General features: G+C 35.4%; 1 protein-coding gene across 17 annotated transcripts in view; it reads left to right on the top strand.

Annotated features, from left to right (window-relative positions):
• ENAH (ENAH actin regulator) overlaps positions 1–20706 on the top strand; it is a 254249-nt gene that overhangs the window by 120273 nt on the left and 113270 nt on the right. The window contains exon 2 of one of the 17 annotated variants that reach the window (XM_056816005.1): positions 1529–1817. The exons of the other annotated variants lie outside the window; for them this stretch is intronic. Coding sequence (XP_056671983.1) covers positions 1804–1817 — 14 coding nt within the window. The 5' untranslated portion in view covers positions 1529–1803. The remainder of the gene's footprint in view (positions 1–1528; positions 1818–20706) is intronic. 17 annotated transcript variants of the gene reach the window in all.

Below are 20706 nucleotides of genomic sequence, written 5' to 3'. Positions count from 1 at the left end.
GCGAGACCTCCTTAGAGATTGTCCTCCAAGAGCTTCCCTTCTCCAGAGCCTCTCTCAAGAGACTTTTCCCAAGCCGTCCTCATCAGAGATTCTCCAAAAGGATCTCTCTCAAGAGATTCTGCTTTTTCTTATATAGGGGTTTTTCTCCCATGTCACCTCCCTTAAGTCCCTACATCTACCAATCACTGTAGACGCTTTCCAAAGGACTGCCCATCTGAATTCCTGCTAAGTAGACAAATCTCAGTATGTCTGAATCAGAAAAAATGCTGCTGTGTTGACTAATCTCCTCAGTAAGTCTGAACCAGTGAAAACACAGCTGAGTCAACTAATCTTATTAAGACAAAACTTGCCCAACCCTTTTAGGTACCTAGCATCTCATTGTATCAATTCTAAAAACAGGCCTGGCTCAAAGAACTCCTTGCCCCACCATAAGCATGGGTCCAAGTATTTTCATTGTTCAGCAAGGAGTTTTTTCCCCCTAAAGCAGTCTTAACTACGATTGGAGTAGAGGTCCTCCCATTTCTGATCCTGGCAAGTTCTCACATCAAAATGGGGAATGTTTCTCAGTAGGGAATTTGTTCAAATTAAGAATTCCCTGATGGGAAAATTTTTAACATTCACAAGTCCGAGAGATTTCAAGATTTACAACCAGTTGGGAGCACTTAGCTAATTCACATGTTCCTCCCCAACTATGGGACTTATGATCTGGTTCCCTCCACTCCCTGTTCCTGCCTTTAGCTTCTTTCTGTGTGTTGTCTTTCATCATTAAATTGTGTCTTTGGTGCTTAGTGCAGTACTTGGAACACAGACACTTTGTTAACTGTGTGATTCCGGAAAACTTTGAGGAATGAGTGATCTCTTTTAGGAATTTCTGCAAAATCTTAAGGCTTGATACAATCATCACAATGTCGTTGGAGAGAGGAGCTTCAGATTCCTAGACACAAATGCACAAAATGTAAGTTTTCTTAGAAGACATAAAATGAGGAGACAGTTTTGACCTTAGATATCAGGGAGTCTTGGTGAACTGTTATTATCTCTTACTGAAATAATATCATAAAGATAAACATTGAGGTAATTCAGGAATAAGGTAGAGGAAATATATTGGAGAATATTTAGTTGAAGATCATTGAAAGCAAAGAGAGCAGTCTCATTTTTGTGGGCAGTATACCTCTTATTTGAACAGAAGGAGGAAATAAATGAGGAGCTCAGAAAACATTAAAATCTTATCAAGAAGGCATGAGGGATTTTAATTATCTGGACACCGATTGGAATTTTCTCTACCAAAAGTAGAATGACAATTCTTGATGTCATTTCACAATTTAAATTTCTTAACTTCTGTCTTAGGGTCAATGTTGATTCTAAGACAGAAGAGCTGAAAGGACTAGGCAGTGGACGATTTGTCCATGGTCACTTAGCTATGAAGAGTCTGAGGCAATATTCGAATGGAGGACTACCTATCTGTAGGCCTGGCTTTCTATCAACTGAGCCACTTGGTTGCTTTTGATAATTTTATTTATTTTTTTTTAAGGTAGAGGAACCACCAGCGGGATCTGATGTTTCATACTGGGTTTTGACTGAGGAGGAACTACTTGCTGAAGGAGAATTAGATGGGATCCTTGAAGACTACTTTTATCTTAGAATTTATAACAAGGAAGAGGAAATCATGACACATTCTGACTTGAATCTTTAATTTTAAGAGAGCAGATTTCATAATGTTTAGAAAAAGGATGTATAGGATCTCATTGCTCTTGCCTTTATAGCAGTTTTAATTCAGGAAGAATTGGAAGTGCTTAAGGTTGAAATATGAAGATAAAAAGGTAAGCTTAAAATAGGAAAAAAGAAGTTGAATTACTTGAGAAATTAGTGTGGATTTGCCTAAGAACCTTAGATCTTAAAAAGAATAATACTGAAGAAGCACCTGCAAAAACAGGTAATAACCAATGAACACAAAAGCATCCTGTAAAGAACAGTAACAAGAATCTTAAATAAAAACCAGAATAAGATGGGTTTCTTGAGCAATGGTAGGAACATTTTTTTAAAAAAAAGGTAAACTGGGGGAAAGGAGTATTGAAGAACAAAGAAAGTGATAATCTTGTACTTTAATAACTTTTGCTCACATCTAGAATTCTGTATTTAGTTCTGCATTTTAGGAAGGCTATTGACAAAGTAGAGAATTACCCTGCCCTTCTAGGGTAATAATAGATCTCAAGATCATTCTGTATGAAGATCACTTGAAGGACTCAGAAATATTTTCCTTGCTTAGAAAAGAGAAGACTGTGGGAAGACATAGAATCATAGATCTAGATCTGAAGAAGGGCCTCAGAATGCCATTCCTTTCAACCATTCCTTTTTGCAGATGAGGAAACTGATGCCAAGGTTAAGTAAGTAACATGGCCCAAGATTATATGGAAGAAGGATAATAGCTGTTTTGCTTGCATAAGAGGGCAGAACCAGGTGTTGCAGAAGCAGAATCAGATTTGATATAAAGAATTATTATTAGAGCTGCTCTAAAATAGAATGGCCTGCTTTAGGAGGTAGTAGACTTCACTAGAAGTCTTAAAAAGTTTTGATCATGCGTTTTGTTTTTATTGAGTGATTTTGAGATATACTACTCTATCTCATACTCTTCCTGCCCTTTCTTCTTCCAAAAAAAAAGTTGGCTAAGCAAAATAGCCAAGTGATGTCTTGACACACAGAGTATGCAAGATCCCATACTTGTAGGTACTCTACCTCTAAAGATGGAAGGTGCATTTCTTCATCTGCCCTATGAGAAATAATTTGGTTATTACAACTTGATATAGCTAAAGCATAAAATAAATACTTACCATCTGCTAGGTACAGTGCTAAGCTCTAAGGAATACAAGTACAAGCATAAAAAAGCAATACTTACCTACCCACAAAGAGCTTACATTCTAATTGGGGAAGACATTGCATAAAAGTAAGCTCAAATTGGGTAAGGAGCCTATTCTGGAGAGCTGGGAGTTAAGTGAGCATGGATAGTTTAGACACTTGATGAAATGATGGTCCAGGATAGGAACTTGCCATTTGGAGAAAATGTAAGGAGTGGAGATGTTGACTCAGTTTCCTTCTTGATTTAAGTGATCTTTTAAAAAAAAATCTCATAGTGTATATATAGTTTTTCTCTTTTCTTACTTTCCTTCTTCAGTTTACAGAAATTTTCCTTATTTTTCTTTTGAATTTCTCATGTTTTTCATTTTTCTGGTGAAAGACACTGCATTATATTCATATGCCAGTTTGTTTAGCCTTTCCCCAATTAAAACCATTTACTTTGTTTACAATTTTTTTCTTTTACTGCAAAAAGTATTTTTTTTTTGGTGGTGGTTGTTGTATATGACAGCTTTCATTTCATGCTTTGCTTTATTTGACTTATATTCTTACTTGGAAATCTTCATGGAAAGTCTATAGCTGACCAGTTGGGGATATTATAGAGGAATTGTTATTCAGGCATAGCTTGGACTAAATGGGTTTTTGGGGTACTATCACTTAAGAGTACATGGAGAGGATCAAAGAAAAAGGAAAAGGGCCTGTAGGTACAGAAATATTATAGCAGTTCTTTTGGTGATGGCAAAGGATTGGAAATTGAAGGGGAAATTGGGGAATGGATGAACAAGTTATGGTATATGATTGTGATGGAATATTAGTTTTCATACTTTTCATCAAGGTAAGGGTTGGTTACAATAACATGTTCAGGTTTAATTTGTTGTCATATGTTGTAGTTATTTATATATTGATTTCTCAGTTCAACTTATTTCACTTTGAATCTGTTCTTGTAAGTCTTCCCATGCCTGTCTCCCTTTATATTCAACATTTTTTTATAACCCAGTAATATTCTTTTGCATTTTTATGCCAGAGCTTTTAAAATTAGTTCCTAATCCATGGATAGCTTTGTTTTCAGTTCTTTACTTATAGCAAAAAGTGCTGCAATAATAGTTGATATATAATTCAGATTTATAATTCTTATTGACTTACTCTCACAAAGGATCTCTGGTCCAAAGGTTACAGATATTTTAGTCTCTTTCTTATACCATAATTCTGTAATTCCAAATTACTTTTCAGAATAATTAAACCAATTCATCAAATATATTATTCTGTTTTTCCATGTTCTTCCATTGACTTCCCATCTTTTGACATTGTTGCTCATTTGCTGGGTATAAGATGAAATTTTATAGTTGTTTTGATTTTTATTTCTTTTATTAGTAACTTTTCTTTATATAGTTAATAGTTTGCATTTTTTTTGGTGAACTTTTTTCACATTTTTTGACCACTAGGAAATGGCTTTTAGTGTGTTAAAGTGTTCAGTATATATATCTTATGGTAATAAATAAACCTATAATAGAGATAATGGATACAAAGATTTTCTCAAATGACTCTTATCCTAGTTGTTTAAATGCAAAAGCTTTTTGACTTCATGTAATGAAATGATCTTTTTTACCTTTTGTAATCACCTCTTTTCCTGCTTTCATTCCAAAATTTCTTTCCCAACCTGTAGCTTCAAAAGGTTCCTGATCAAATTATCTTCTAGTTTTTTAATGTTATGATCCTATTTATGTACCCATTTTTAGGTTCTTGTGCTACATCGTATAAGATATTGACCCATATTTAATTTCCTCCAAAGTACTTTTTGGGAAGTTTGTTTTCGCAACTGTTTTCTAGGGCCTCATTTTTTTCTTTTGTATCATTAATGTGTAATATGTATATTTTACATCAATTCATCTTATAATTCCCTGTGGTTCTACAAATTTATTTTGTTAGTCATTTCTTACAATGCAGAAATATTTTATTTGATTCATAAACTGTACTTTGTTTTGCTATTTCTGAATCGTTGGACATTTACTTTGTTTTTAGTGGCTACTTTCACTAGTGAAAGACACAAGACACAAGTGCTATAAGTTAGTACATTTTTTAATTTTATTTTGAATACTAGAGTTACTAAATTGTCATATAAGTACATCTTTATAAATTTTGAGTGAAGTAGGGCATATTTTATTGTTGCAGTAAAAAAGCGTGAATATACTCTGAATTTTATAAGCAATTTTGAAAAGCACCAATTATGTGCCAGGCACTATGTTAAGCCTTGGGAATATACTAGTAGAAAGATAGTTTTTGGAACCGTAAACCAAAGCTGGGAATGAAGTAGGTGGGTAGAAATGAAGGGTACCCAGAGTAGGAAAGCATAGTGGAGAAAGAGAAAGTATACTTTGCACACTGGAGAAGGATAAAACAAGACTGACTAAGGTGCTATTCTTATTTTTAAAAATATATATTTTATTTTTCCTCCAATTACATGTAAAAATGATTTAAAGATTTTTTTACCTTCAGATTCTCTCCCCAGCTCTCTTTTCTTCTCTCTCCCTGAGACAGCAAGCAAAAGGCTATAGTTTATACATGTTTAATCATGTAAAACATTTTATGTTATTTTTTATTTAAAACTTGAGTGAAAATCCTAAATTAAAAATAATATGCATTCAGACTCCATCAGTTATTTCTTTGGAAATCAATGGCATTTTTCATCATGAGTCCTTGGAGATTGTCTTGGATCATTGTATTACTTAGAATAGCTGGGGCATGATTATTAATGGGAGTATCTAGGAATAGCCATCCAATCAGAGAGATACCCAGAGTGGAAGGTACTTTTCTAACTTGTGAATTCAGGGATAGAAATGAGATTTTGGTTGAAGAATTGGAGGAATTTTATAGAGGAAGTTCAGAATTCATCCTATAAAGGAAATAAGGATTATCACCAGAAGTTTAGCTTTCTTTCTTTTTTTGCCCAATTGCATCAAATTGTGAAAGATGTTATACCAAGATATAGCTCCATTGGAGACTACTTAGCCATAATGGTAAAACCACAGGTCCTTAAAGTTTTGAAGATGTTGGGCTTTTTTATATTGACAGTTTATTTTTAGTTAGCTGAACCACAGAAACCACAGAAATTTTTCCTAATAGTACAAACAATTTTTACAACTATATCTCAAGTTGGATCAGATTACTTTTTTTTTTTAAACCTTTACCTTCTGTCTTGGAGTCAATACTGTGTATTGGCTTTAAGGCAGAAGAGTGGTAAGGGCTAGGCAATGGGGGTCAAGTGACTTGCCCAGGGTCACACAGCTGGGAAGTGTCTGAGGCCGGATTTGAACCTAGGACCTCCCATCTCTAGGCTTGGCTCTCAATCCACTGAGCTACCCAGATGCCCCCTGATCAGATTACTTTTTACCATTTCTCTGTTAAAGTTTATGTTTGTAAGAAATATGATAGGTTGCTTTACATCATTTATTTACATAATAGATGAAACTTGTAGGAAATAACATTAAAAGACAACAGACCAATTAAAATTAGTTGATTGATTTAAATCAGGTTGGCTTTTGTTTGTTTTTGGTTGTTATTTGTGTCTCATCTGCATTACATTGATTAAATTAAAAAAAAACCCTAAAACCCTTTAAGAAATTTCTAATCATTATGGAGTAAATTTATAATAATCAGTTTTACTGGTACTTGTGGAATTAAAACAATTATTCTGTGAAAATGACTAAGTCTTTTTGATATTTGTGTTATAACAGTAAACTTTAGTTATCTAGAGAAGCTTAGAAACTTATTTTCTATTTTTATTAAAACTACATGTTGACAATTTGACTTTTTTTAGACTTGATATACTTCTGGTATTTTGACCTAGATAACTGTGAATGGTTAGATTAAACTAATAGAAGGTGTATTCTTGCAACAGTTGAATGGAGGATAGTTTGGAGTGAAGAGAGACTTGAGGCTGAGAAACCAATTAATTAGAGAGGACTGTTGGCCTTGAGAACAATGAAAGAGAAAACTTGGTAGATATTTTGTTGCAGAAAAGTTTCCCTTTTCATTTGAAAATAAGTCCCAGACACAAGTGCTGTTTTATTTTAATCAATCATATTCTTACAGACAAAAGTAGAAATATGACATTTATTTCCTTCTCACAAGGAAAGAAGGCTATGCCTTTAAAGATAGTTAATTTAGGTAAGCTTCTGTCTGACCCTTTCTTCCTTTTCAGAGGTTAATGGAAAGAGACTATATATCATCCCTGGGATTTTGTAAAAGGGAAGCCACTTAGTGACACTGGGGCATCAGGAGCATTTTGAGAGTGTTTAAATACAGCCTGAAATTATATTGAGGCACAGTGTTCTAGGTGTTAAGAAATGTGTGGACACCAATGGTAAGAAATGGAGGGGGGAGGAAGGGAATATTAGAAACCCTCAAGTCAGGGAGATGAAAATGATATTGAGGTCAGCCTTATTTGGCTAGATGCTGCTTTTTTTTTTTTAAACCCTTACCTTCCGTCTTAGAATTAATAGTGGGTATTGGGTCTAAGGCAGAAGAGCAGTAAGGGCTCCACAGTGGGGGTTAAATGATTTGCCCAGGTTAACACAGCTAGGAAGTGTCTGAGGCTGATTTGAACCTGAGACTTCCTGTCTTAAGGCCTGGCTCTTAATCCACCGAGCCACCCAGTTGTCCCCTAGCTATTTGTTTTATATACTTCAGTCCTGGCCAGACATAGAGTGTGTATATTCTTGTTTGTAGATCCAGTTCCCTTGCCTTCTTGAATATCAAAATCCAATGCTTCTGATTCTTCGATGTGGAAGCTGCTAGATCCTGCATGATGACTGACTGTGGCTCCATGATATCTGAATCATTCCTTTCTAGCAGCTTGAAGTATCTTCTTCCTTTTCTTGGTGTAAAGGATGGCAAAGGGATCCTGAATAGAATCCTGTTGTTTGATGGACAGACAGCTAGTTTGGTGGGAGTTGAGAGTAAGCAAAGCTAGCTGTCCATCAAACAGCAGGATTCTATTCAGGATCCCTTTGCCATCCTTTACATTGGATAATTTCCTGCAGTATGATGTCTGTTTTTTGTTGTTGTTGTTGTTGTTGTTTTGGTCATGGCTTTTGGGTAGTCGAAATAATTCTTAAATTGTCTCTCCTGGATCTATTTTTTTAGGTCAGTTGTTTTCTCAATGAGGTACCTCATATTTTCTTCTAATTTTTCATTCTTTTGATTTTTTCTTGTTTGTTTCTTGGTGTCTCTTAAAGTCATTAGCTTCTAATTGCCCAATTCTAATTTTTAAAGACTGAATTTCTTTCACGATCTTTTGATCCTCTTTTTCTTTTTGGTTCATTCTTTTCAAGTCATTCTCTTCTATCTGCTTTTTTGCCTCATTTTCCAGCAGGTCAATTCTGACTTTCAGTGTACTTTTTTCTTGTTTTTGATTCCTGGGCCTTTGTTTCCAGATGACCTATTTTGTTTTTTAGGCTGTTTTTCTTTTGCCATTTTTCTTTAACCTGCCTTATTTGATTTCTAAATTCCTTTTTGAGCTCCTCCAATAGCCTGCATCCAATTCCCTGGGATTTTTGAGGCTTTGATTGATGTTCCCTGGATCCCTCCTCCATTGGTTCTGTTCTTTGGTCCGTACCCCCATAGAAGCATTCAACTGTTAACTTTCTTTTTTCCCCTCTTGTTTTCTCATTTTATTTATTTATTTGTTTGTTTGTTTGTTTATTCATTCATTCATTCTATCCTATGGACTATGAACTTGCTTCTCAGTTGATTTACTGAACCAGAGTGTTTGAGCTTCTGTGCCCTGAGGCTTAATCTCTTTTCTCAATCCTCTGCTGATAGACTGGATTCAACTGGTTGAGCTAACCTGCTAAATTGATCTGCCCTGGGGCAAATTCTTGTAGCCTATAGGACTGAGGGTACTCAGCTAGGTCCCTACCCTCCCACCCACCCCCCTTCCTCCCTGCCAGCTATTGTCAGAACAATGTCAGAACCATGTACCTTGTGTGGTAGGTCAGAAGCATTCCCTTGTAACTACAGCCTCTGCCTGGGGCTCACACAGACAGCAGGTCTCTGTGAGGTGGGTGGGGAGGGTATTCAGCCATTCTGTATCTCCCTTATCTCATGGAAAGTAGACTCTCTCTGCCTACCTTTCAAGTTGTGTTCAGCAGGAGAGTCCCGCAACTACTTCTTGTTTTCTTTGAAGCATATTTAAAGATTGGAAGGATCACCAGAGAGGTTTCAGCTGTTGGTACACCTGATGGCTTTAGGTGACCCCTGTGTTTTGGTCGTTCGACCCCGGGGGTCGCGACCCACAGGTTGAGAACCACCGATCTAAGACCTACTGTCTCCAGTCCTGGCATCCTATCCACTTTGCTACCTAGCTGCACCTATAGGACTCTTTCCTGCAGATAATCTATAGTCTTTCAATTGGCACTTTGTTTTCTGTGCTCAGAAGCCCTGGATAACATTTTGCATTGTTTGTTATTGTGTTCTGTTTTTGGACTTGTATTGTTTTGTCAGTCAATAAACATTTATAAAGTGCCTATTATGTGCCAGGCACTATGCTAAGAACTGGGGATGCAAAAAGAGCCAAAAGACCTCACTAATAACAAGGAATTCTCGAATTCTTGGAAGTAGAAGTTATTTGTGGATCGTGACAGGATCCAAGGATTTGATCATCTTTGTGTATGAGTAAGGAAGAGTGGAGTAGTATGTGATAGAAAGTGAGCAGGTTGAAGAACTGAGTGGTTAGGGTGTTTATGCAAGAATTGGTATGTGTGGTGAAGTGTATGAGGTCAAGAGTTGAGTTGAAAAGAATTGTGAGTCAAGTACCAAACTCATTGATAAAGGAAGAGAAGTAACCTGCTGGTTTGTAAACAATAGCAGGATTTTAATCCAAGGGTAGAGGAATTGTATGAACTTTAAAGAAGAGGTTTATGCAAATCCTATAGCCCTTAAATTGTTTCTTTATCCTTTATTAAGATCATATGTCTTACTTATGGACAGCATGTTTACTTTTTTTTTTTTAAACCCATACCTTCCTTAATAGAACCATGTGTACTGGTTCTAAGGTAGAAGACTGGTAAGGGCTAGACTATGGGGGTTAAGTGACTTGCCCAGAGTCACATAGCCAGGAAGTATCTTGAGTCCAGATTTGAGCCCAGGACCTCCTGTCTAGGCCTGGCTCTCAATCCACTTAGTCACCCTGAAATCCTGAAAGCCACTTTCCTTTCTGTTATTATCTTTTATGTTGCATTTTCTTCCTCTGAAAATCTTTGGTAATTTCAGTCTTTTCCCTTATGTTCACTTTCTTACTCCTCCATTCTCCAAGAGACAGACTTCACAGTTATCTCAATTTTCTAATTTTTAATATTTTATTCCTCTCCAAAGTATAATACTATTAAGATGTTCTGGGGAGATAGGCTTACTAGCTTGGTGATGGGTTAATCATTTTGAGAAAGGTCTGTAAATGTAAATATAAGGCCCATCCATTTCACATGTGTTTTTCTTATGCTTCTAACTATATATTCAAATGTTTTGATATGTTATTCAATATATTGCCACTCAATCACATTAAATAGAAGAGAAGGTTACTTTTCTCTTTGAAGTATTAATGTGCTTGTATTAACTTAATTCAAAATACTGTAAATGCCAATAAATATGTTATATTTAATGACAGAAGTTATATATTTATAATCTAATAAAAACAGTAACTAATATGGTGAGAACTTTAATGAGTAATTCAATGCTTTGGCTTCATTTACTCAGCAAATTTTAAATGATATACATTTTTTACAAACTTTAAATTCTCTTGTATTCTAAAAAGTAGGGAGACATGATCTTTACCCCACAGAAGATCTAGTTGTAGGATCATGAAAAGATAACAATAAGTATTATAAGAAAGAGTGAAATGCAAAATACATGTCATTATTTTAAAAAATCAAATATAGAAATCTTAAAACTTGAACAAAAAATAAAAATTAGTAAGCATTTTGGAAATCTGTGAAAAATAAAAATGTTAGCTATAAACAAAGAGGTTTTTTCTCTTTAGTTAATTTTCAGTTATGTAGGGAATTCATAGTGTCTTATTTCAAAGTGTAAAGTTACAAATCACATTTTAAAAGTATATAACCAGTTGTGAGAAGAATCATGGCTGAGTCAATACAGAGCCAGCCTCGAAATAGCTGGGTTACTCTCTCCGTTCTAAGTAACTCTGTTAGAATGTATGTCTCGGAAAAGTTCCAGATTTTTACTGGTTGAAGGAATTTCTTTGCTTGGAAGTTTGTTATACTAGTGTAGTCTTGGTGATCACTTACAGGTTATACTCCACTCCTCCATTCAACTTCCAAGATGTAGTAAACCCACACAAAACTGGGCCAATGAAATTTTTGTTTATAAAAAATAGAGCCTGGCCAGAGTGGGGGTTGGGAGGTCCAGGGAAGAAGAGGAAAAAGGGACTTGTACATTATCAAGCAAAGTTTTTATTAAATTTGTACATGACACTATTCTATAGACATTCTAGGAGTTCTATGTTAATTTGTTAAAGGGCAGTGAAATATTTCAGAGATTTGGAAATTATGCACAGGTTGAAGATAGGATTCTAGTTTGTATATTTAGGATTTTTAGGATTAGAAAATCTGATATCAGGAGTCTATTAACTTGTAAATATTGTGTATTTTACAAGGCTGATGGGGTTAATTGCTTGGCAAATCAAGAAAAGGCATTGTGTACTGTTTACAGGAAGCAGATCTTTGTTGCCATGCAACAAGCATTGTCACTTGGCACTGGGTACAGTAAATTGGTATGCTTGGTACCCTTTATCCTCATATTCTTTAATAGTCCGAGAGAAGTGATTTGCAATAGCCATCTTAAATTTTATTTTAAAAGATACACTTAAAGTTTTCTCTTGTTAACTAATTGGTAACATTTATAGGATTTCATGACCTTTCTTTTTTATATGTGAAGGACTACATAATACTCTTGTTCAAAGAAATGGGGTTATTTAAGTGCTCTCCCTAGATTTCTAAGATTAACAAGAATTTATCATTTAAAGGAAAAATAAAAAAAATTACTGATAAAAATTTATCAAATAGCAAAATAAAATAGAAATTGAAGAAGATGTTGGTAAAGATAACCACAGGAAATTGTTTTTAAAAAACAACTTGGTTATGATATTGGTGAATAGTAATATTGCCAAATACATATATATTCCAAAGAAAGATGCTTTGTTTTAGAAATGAATAAAAAATGTTAAGAATTCTGAAAACACTCTAGATCAGGGATTTCTAAGTTGGTTTCCAAAAACTTATTTTTAAAACTATTTTAGGGGGCAGCTGTCTGGCTCAGTGGATTGAGAGATGGGAGGTCCTAGTTTCAAATATGGTCTCAGACACTTCCCAGCTGTGTGACCCTGGGCAAGTCACTTAACCCTCATAGCCTAGCCCTTACCACTCTTCCGCCTTGGAACCAATATATAGATTCTAAGACAGAAGGTAAGAGTTTAAAAAAAAAAGCCAACTATTTTGATAATATTTTGTATGCCATTTGTAATACTTTATATTTGATTTTATGTATGAAAAACATTTTGAGAAGGAATCTGTAGGAATCTTATATTCAACTGTAGGGTTCATGACATACAAAAAGCTAAAAACCTAGAGTCCACTTTGAGTGATACATACATGCATACATATACTTACATGTATATAAGATTAAAATTTTTTTTGTTGTATATTATATACCATCACCATATAATTTGATATAATATTGTAAGGAAAACCTCAGCTAGTTACCGTATTTGGAATCAGGACCTGAAAACTCAGATCTCAGTACTCTTCCTATTACAATGTATTGTTTTTCATGTAGCCAAAAAATAGGATCAAATAAAAGGAGACAATGAAGAATTTAGAGAAAAAATCGGAAGATAATATGATAGTATCTTTAATCTTAATTTTAAACAATAAGCATTTTATTATTTTCCTTCTCTCGGATGAGGTAGTTCTTAAAGCTGATGACTTTGGAAAGTTGTCATTTTCTTCCTGGGGTTCAGCTGCTGAATGCCTTGGAAATGAGGTGTAATTTTGGGATATAGCTGGAATTCTTTCTACTAGCTCCTGAAAGGGTATTCTTCTAGCCTCTAAGTTTGATACTTTACCACATTCATTTACCACATAGCTCCATTCATTCAATCTTTTTACTTAGCATTATTAACTAAAACCTTAAATATGGGAAGCTTTTCAGTTACTCTTTCAGTTGGCTAAATGATGCCATCCTAGCTAGTCATTAATATTTTATGTTGAAATTATGACTTTTCAAATCAGTGCAATTTTATTGGTTAGGAATTTTCATTGGATACCTGTTGGCTTAGCTCATTGTGGCTTGTAAAAGGTGCATTTAAGTCAGCTGGTTTGTCAACAGGTGGTGCATGAAAGTAACTTGAATCAGTTTCTAGTCCAGGGTTATTCCTTAACTAAGGTGTAGATGGAGCTATTTGTCCTCATCTGTTCTAGTTGCTTGCTGCATGCTGGTGCCTTTTTTATCCTGGGAAGCTATTCTTTGAGTGAGTGAGTCAGATGCTGAGACTAAAAATGTACTTTCTAGAGCTGAATGGTGTACTAGCCTGTTACATTTACATAGATAGATTCTGAACCTTTGGTGCCAGTTTTCAGTATATTTGGTTTTAGCTTTGGGCTCTTTGCAGCTAGTATGAACCAGTGTTCATTTAAAGGGAGCTTGGAAGTAGACTCCCCTGTGTATTGCTGATATAATTAATACTCTGGCTCACTATGATCACACATTTTTGGGTTGAGGCCACTGTGTTCCAGCAGTTCAATTTCTTGTGGTTGGCTTTGATTAAATAGATGGGTTAAACTTTAGAGGCACTCATGGAAATAAGGAATCTGTGGATCTTTAACTTTGATATGTATGTATCTTTAAGGTATATATTATTTGTTCTGATTCTCTTCTCTTACCCCACATTCAGATTGAATTCATAGTTCTTACCAACAATGTTATATCTGATTTTTGTTTATTTTATTATTCTTTCTCTTAAGTACACTTCAGATTTCGTATGTAGATTGTATTGTATATTTACAAATGTGAATATTCCACTCATAATCATTTAGTGAATAACATTTTGTAATTCTATAAAGTAACAGAAAAAATAAAGTTAAGAATGGCTCCAACTGGTGTATTTCTCATTGATGATCAGTCAGAATAATTTTTTAGAAAGGGTATTTACTAAGTAGATATTGCTAGAATAGTTGCTACAGAAACAATCTCCTAAACTGTTGGTGGTGGGGGACATATTTTAAGCACAGATCTCTTGTGATAGTGACAGCAAACTAATATGTTATGTGACCAAACCACAGGTATTTTTTTTAATTGGGAATCCTCACTCCCATTTGTAGAGTTTTCATGATGTCTTATCCCCTATACGTAACTCTGTTGGACTCCACCAATTAGTACTCTCAAAGTACTGAAGCTGCTTTTAAAACATAGTGTGCTAATTTTCCTTTCCTGTGTTTCTGAGCCTTCACTTGTTATTGTGAGGATGTCAGTACTGGATCCCAGTTGTCCAGTATGAAGGCTCTGATGGTTCTTCAGTACCAGATCTTGAGGATTAAGTGAATAAGTTAGTTGTTGAAGAGGTAGGAAACTCCTCTCTTTGATCCCTCTTGGGCAGCTTCTTTTTAGGAGCTTTTCATCATTGGATTCAAAAATAACTCTACTATTAGAACTGTAAGGGTTAAAATTATGGTTGAGACTGAATGTAATAATTATATTTGGTCACCAAGGAATTTATTTTTAAAATCCTAATGAAACACTCAAACTCAGCTGGAAATTTTATGGTGATTTAATTACAACAGGAGGAAGAAAATATTAGAGGGAGAGAGAGAAAGGGAGAGAAGGAAAGGAGTTTAACTCAGCTCAGGCTGAGCCAAAGTGGGAGTTTAAGGCCTGGGAGAGCCAAGGCAGAGAAGGGAGTCAGTCCTTAATCACTCAGGTGACTGATCTGAAGGAAAGATGTCTGCGGGGCTCCTCCAAGCATCCTCCAGGATTGAACTGAACTCTAGCCCTCTCCACAGGAAGTCACCAGAACTCCAGAGGCTCTTCTCTACCTCCCTTCCTGCCTCTCACATGTGCCAATGGTGGCTCAAGCCCAGAGGTCTGTCCTTTTTTTGCACATGTCTGTTGAAGGCCATTTTCTCAGATAATTAAATTTTGAGTGATACAGACCTTCCTAATCTTGTTAAACTAAGAAGGGTGGAGAATGCAGAGTTTCCAAGACCTGATTCTCTTATTCCAAGTATTTCCATTGTTACTGATCAGGAAATGGCTAAATCACATCTTCTAAAGGATGGTCTGATTATAGGGTGGAATAATTTTAAAATTCACAGAATGGATAATTCTGAAATGGCTTGGTGTGTTATATGTATTGGCCCAGAGATTCAGCAAGTCAAAAGATACTTATTTTGAATGGTTACTTTACCTAGTGAAGCAAAGATGCAAAAATCCTTTCAAAAACGATTAAAGATTCATTCACAGCTAAAATTTACTTTTTTGGTTTGATTAAATACTGTTTATTTTGTTACTTTAAAAATTCCTTAATTATTTATTTTTATTTTTTTTAGTCAATTTAGAACATTATTCCTTGGTTACAAGAATCATATTCTTTCCCTCCCTTCACTCCCCACCCCCCTTCTTGAAGCTGATGCACAATTCTACTGGGTATTACATGTGTCCTTGATCAGAACCTATTTCCATGTTGTTGATGTTTGCACTGGGATGTTCATTTAGAGTCTATATCCCCCAATCATATCCCCTGGACCCATGTAATCAAGCAGTTGTTTTTCATCTGTGTTTCTACTCCCACAGTTTTTCTTCTGAATGTGGATGGTGTTCTTTCTCATGGATCCCTCTAAGTTGTTCAGGATCACTGCATTGCCACTAATGGAGAAGTCCATTACATTCGATTATACCATAGTGTTTCAGTCTCTGTGTATAATGTTCTCCTGGTTCTGCTCCTTTCGCTCTGCATCAATTCCTGGAGGTTGTTCCAGTCCCCATGGAATTTCTCCAGTTTATTATTCCTTTTAGCGCAATAGTATTCCATCACCAACATATACCACAATTTGTTTAGCCATTCCCCAATTGAAGGGCATCCCCTCATTTTCCAATTTTTTTGCTACCACAAAGAGCACAGCTATGAATATTCTTGTACAAGTCTTTTTTCCTTATTATCTCTTTGGGGTACAAACCCAGCAGTTCTATGGCTGGATAAAAGGGCAGTCATTCTTTTAGTGCCCTTTGGGCATAGTTCCAAATTGTCCTCCAGAATGGTTGGATCAATTCACATCCCCTCCAGCATTCATTACTTTCACATTAGCCAATCTGCTAGGTGTGAGGTTGTTTTGATTTGCATCTCTCTGATTATAAGAGATTTAGAACACTTTTTCATGTGCTTATAAATAGTTTTGATTTCTTTACCTGAGAATTGCCTATTCATGTCCCTTGCCCATTTATCAGTTGGAGAATGGCTTGATTTTTTTGTACAATTGATTTAGCTCTTTATAAGTTTGAGTAATTAGACCTTTGTCAGAGGTTTTTGTTATGAAGATTGTTTCCCAATTTGTTGCTTTCCTTCTAATTTTGGTTGCATTGGTTTTGTTTGTACAAAACCTTTTTAATTTGATGTAATCAAAATTATTTTACATTTTGTGATTTTCTAGCTCTTGCTTGGTTTTAAAATCTTTCCTTTCCCAAAGATCTGACATATATACTTTTCTGTGTTCACCTAATTTTCTTATAGTTTCCTTCCTTATATTCAAGCCATTCACCCATTCTGAGTTTATCTTTGTGTAGGGTGTGAGATGTTGATCCAAACCTAATCTCGTCCATACTGTCTTCCAATTTTCCCAGCAATTTTTATCAAATAGTGGATTTTGGTCCCCAAAATTGGGATCTTTGGGCTTAATTTATTTTTTCAGTTAACAAACATTTGTTTTTTCTCCTCCAGTGGAAAAAAAATTAAACTTTTAAAAGAATTATGCATAAGGAAACAACAAACCTCCTATGTTGATAAAATTATGTTTCATTCTGTATTTTTAGGCCATTACCACTCTGTCAAGGAGTGGATACCATTCTTCACCTTCAGTTTTCTGGAATCATGTTTGGTTATTGCATAGATCAAAGTTCTTTAGGTCTTTCAGAGTTGCTTGTTGTTGAGGGGAGAGAGAGAGAGAGAGAGAGAGAGAGAGAGAGAGAGAGAGAGAGAGAGAGGATGCATGATCTCAGTTTATTATGACAAAGATTTTTTATAGAATGTAAAATATTAAGTATTACATCATTTAAGAGGAGTAACTTTCCTACAGAATATTGTTTATGAAAACACTTTTTCCCAAAACATTTCTAGGGCATTTCTACAAACTGTAGCAATTGAGGAATATTGACAGTAACTTGGGTGTTTACTGGAAATAGGATAAAGCATCTGGGTCATTTGGTCATGATGTCACCAAGGATTATTATGAAGGAAGCTTTTCAGGAGATGGCCTTTATCTTAGTTTCAGCTAGATAGTACTTTTGAGCTATTATATTGAGATCTAGCCTTGCCATGAAATTCCAGGCAAACTTACAAGCATGCCTTTAAAAAAAATTTTTTTTTTTAAATTCTTACCTTCCATTTTGGAATCAATACTGTGTATTGGTTCCATGGCAGAAGAGTGGTAAGGGTTAGACAGTAGAGGTTAATTGACTTGCCCAGGGTCACACAGCTGGGAAGTGACTGAGGCTAAATTTGAACCTAGGCCCTCCCATCTCTAGGCCAGGCTCTCAATTCACTGAGCCACCCAGCTGCCCCCTCAAGCATATCTTTTAAGGCTGCTTTCTTCAGTGGTCCTAATTTGACCAAGGTACCTCTGTAGTTTGTATTTTTTTCCCTAGCTGTGTGATCCCGGACAAGTCACTTAACCCCCATTGTGTAGCCCTTACCACTCTTCTACCTTGGAATCAATATATAGTATTAATTCTAAGGCAGAAGATGAGGGTTAAAAAAATAAAATAAAAAGGTTTTGTTTTTACAAAAGTTGTTCTCCGGATTATTCTTTCTTTACTTGGGATCAGTTAATATAAATTTCTTCAGATTATCTGAAAATAACTCATTTCATATCTTTATTATATAGTGATGTTCCATTATTCATATAATATACTTTGTTCAGTCATTACCCATTTATCATAGAGACCATCTCTCCCTTTAATTTCCAGGGGGTTTTTTTTGCTGCCATAAAGAGATGCTGCAAAGATTTTTGCACATGTTAGAGCCTTTTCCATTTTTCTTCAGTCTCTGGTGTGGCAGTGGGGGGAAGAGTTATAGACTTGGTAGCCATATTTCTGTCTCTAAGGTAAAATGCCGTTTAATAACAATTTGTTCACAGTTTCAAATTGCTTTAAAAAATGACTGGACTGAAAATGCATAACAATGCCTCAATGCACCTTATTTCCAGTTTGTCCCTGTCAACATTTTCATTTTCCTTATTTTTTTTGTGTCAATTTTGCTAAACTGAGAAGTAAACACATTTGCTTTTCTTTTAACTGTGGTGTGTGGACCCCTCCCTTCATATGGCTATTGGTAGACTGAATTTTTCCCTTGGTAAATTGTCTATTTATGTCCTTTGACCATTTATCAATAGAGGAATGAATTATTCACATAAATTTGGATTATTTCCTTATATATCTTGTAGATGAGACCTTTATCAGATATTTGCTGTAAAGATTTTTTTTCAGTTACTCTTTTCCTTTTAATCTGAGCTACATTCAACTTAACTTTTTTCAACTGTATTTTTTCAGTTAGTGAAAATTTTTCTCCTTCCTCTACTCCCCTTCCTCTATTGAAAAATAAAGAAAAACAAAACCTTTGCTATACATGAGTAGTCAAAACAAATTCTTTCATTGGCCATAGCCAAAAATATATATGAAATTTTATTTTGCTTGATTATCCATGCTTGCTACAAGGATTTTGTTTTTCTTCTAAGTAGAAAGGTGTTAGGGGAGGGAGAGAAGACTGATTTTTGCTGGTTTAAAAAATATATCTATAGGTCTTATTCTGGATACTGAATACTTTGTCCAGAGAATAGGTAGCAGGCATCATCAGGAATCCTCTGACCAGTTATTCTGTTGAACAGTTGCCTACCCTTTATAAAGAGAGTGAAGGATGGGGAATGCTTAACACCTGTGCTTTCAGTTTGATGCAGTCTATTTCTGCTCCTTGTCCATCTTTTCTTTTCCTCACTCAGAGCCCAGTCATAGGTTTTTAAAATTTCTGCACACCAGCCCCCTCCCCACTTTAAACCAGCCTTTGTGATCCAACTTTAATAGTTGGAGTTTTTCCTTAGATTTATTCTTCTCCCTCCCCCTCTCCCATTTGGGTGCAGTGTATTAATAAATACATGTGTATATGTGTGTGTGTGTGTGTGTGTGTATACACACACACATATATATATGTTTATTGTTGCTTCTTTTGACCAGTTCAGATGTGATAGTGAGGTTCAAATGTTACTGGCTTCCCTCATCTCTTCCCATGTGTGTTTTGTCTTTCAAAGTTGCACCCGTTATTGTGTACCAAGTGTCATCAAATTATATGAGAATAATTTTTCACACCCTTATTCATTTTTTCACTAATACTTTCCTTTTCAAAACTTTACATTAAAAAAAAATCACAATGAATTACTATTATGCTATAAGAAATGACAAGCAGGATGCATTCAGAAAAACTTGGAAATACTTACATGAACTGATGCAAAATGAAATGAGCAGAACCAGGAGAACGTAGTATATATTAATAACAGTTATTGTACCATAATAAAATGTGAGTAATTTAATTTTTAAATTTAGTTTTTAATCAATAACAGTGATTGAAAACAGTTCTGATAGACTTGAGATAAAAATTGCAAACTCCAGAGAAAGAACTGATGGCATATGAATGCAGATTTAAGGATACCTTTGAAACTTTTATTATTCCTGTTTTTTTTACCAGTTTCCTTTTGTAACATGGTTAATATGGAAATATTTTACATGATTACATATGTATAACCTATAACAAATTTTTTGCCTTCTTATGGAGGGAAGTGGAGGGGGAGAGAGAATTTGGAACTCACTTAAAAATTGTTAAAAATGTTTGTGTAACTGAGAGAATAAATTAATTTTTTTTTTTTAAGAAATCACAATATTCAAAAAATCATACAAAATAGTTCCAGTTTCTTAGGGACAGCTATGTCATTTTTTTTTATCTCTTATGCTTTCTTGTATTTCTTCAGTCTTTATTCTCTGTTTCTTATTGTCACTTCATTCTAAATTTTTAGAACTTAAATGCTCGTATAAGAGTTTCTTCTTTTTTTGTCAAGCTTCCACTTCTAGAGTCAGGACTACATAGCTGTTGCTTGTTTCTGTGCTCACTCCTTACTCAGTAGACAATCTGCTCCTTTTCCTGAATGTGACACCCCAAGTTTCCTTCTCAGTCCCTATTGGGACTGTGAGTCAAAGCTGTTTGTGATAGAGCATTCAATTGCTACTTGTCCTTGCTCTCTGCACAAGATCAGGCCTTTCTATGTCAGATCCATTTTTCTTTTTTCAGTGATGTCTGCTTTGGGCAAGACTTTAGTTCATTCCTTCCATGGGGGGGGGAAGGGGAGAGAGAGAGAGAGGAGGGGAGGGGAGAGGGAGAGGGAGAGGGAGAGGGAGAGGGAGAGGGAGAGGGGAGGAGGAGAGGAGGAAGAGGAGGAGGGGAGGGGGAGGGGAGGGGGAGGGGAGAGAGAGAGAGAGAGAGAGAGAGAGAGAGAGAGAGAGAGAGAGAGAGAGAGAGAGAGAGAGAGAGAGAGAGAGAGATCC

Source organism: Monodelphis domestica, chromosome 2 (genome assembly GCF_027887165.1).
Source record: "Monodelphis domestica isolate mMonDom1 chromosome 2, mMonDom1.pri, whole genome shotgun sequence".
Lineage (NCBI taxonomy): Eukaryota > Metazoa > Chordata > Mammalia > Didelphimorphia > Didelphidae > Monodelphis > Monodelphis domestica.
Note: the sequence above shows the minus strand (reverse complement) of the source record. Positions and strands in the feature narration are given on the sequence as shown.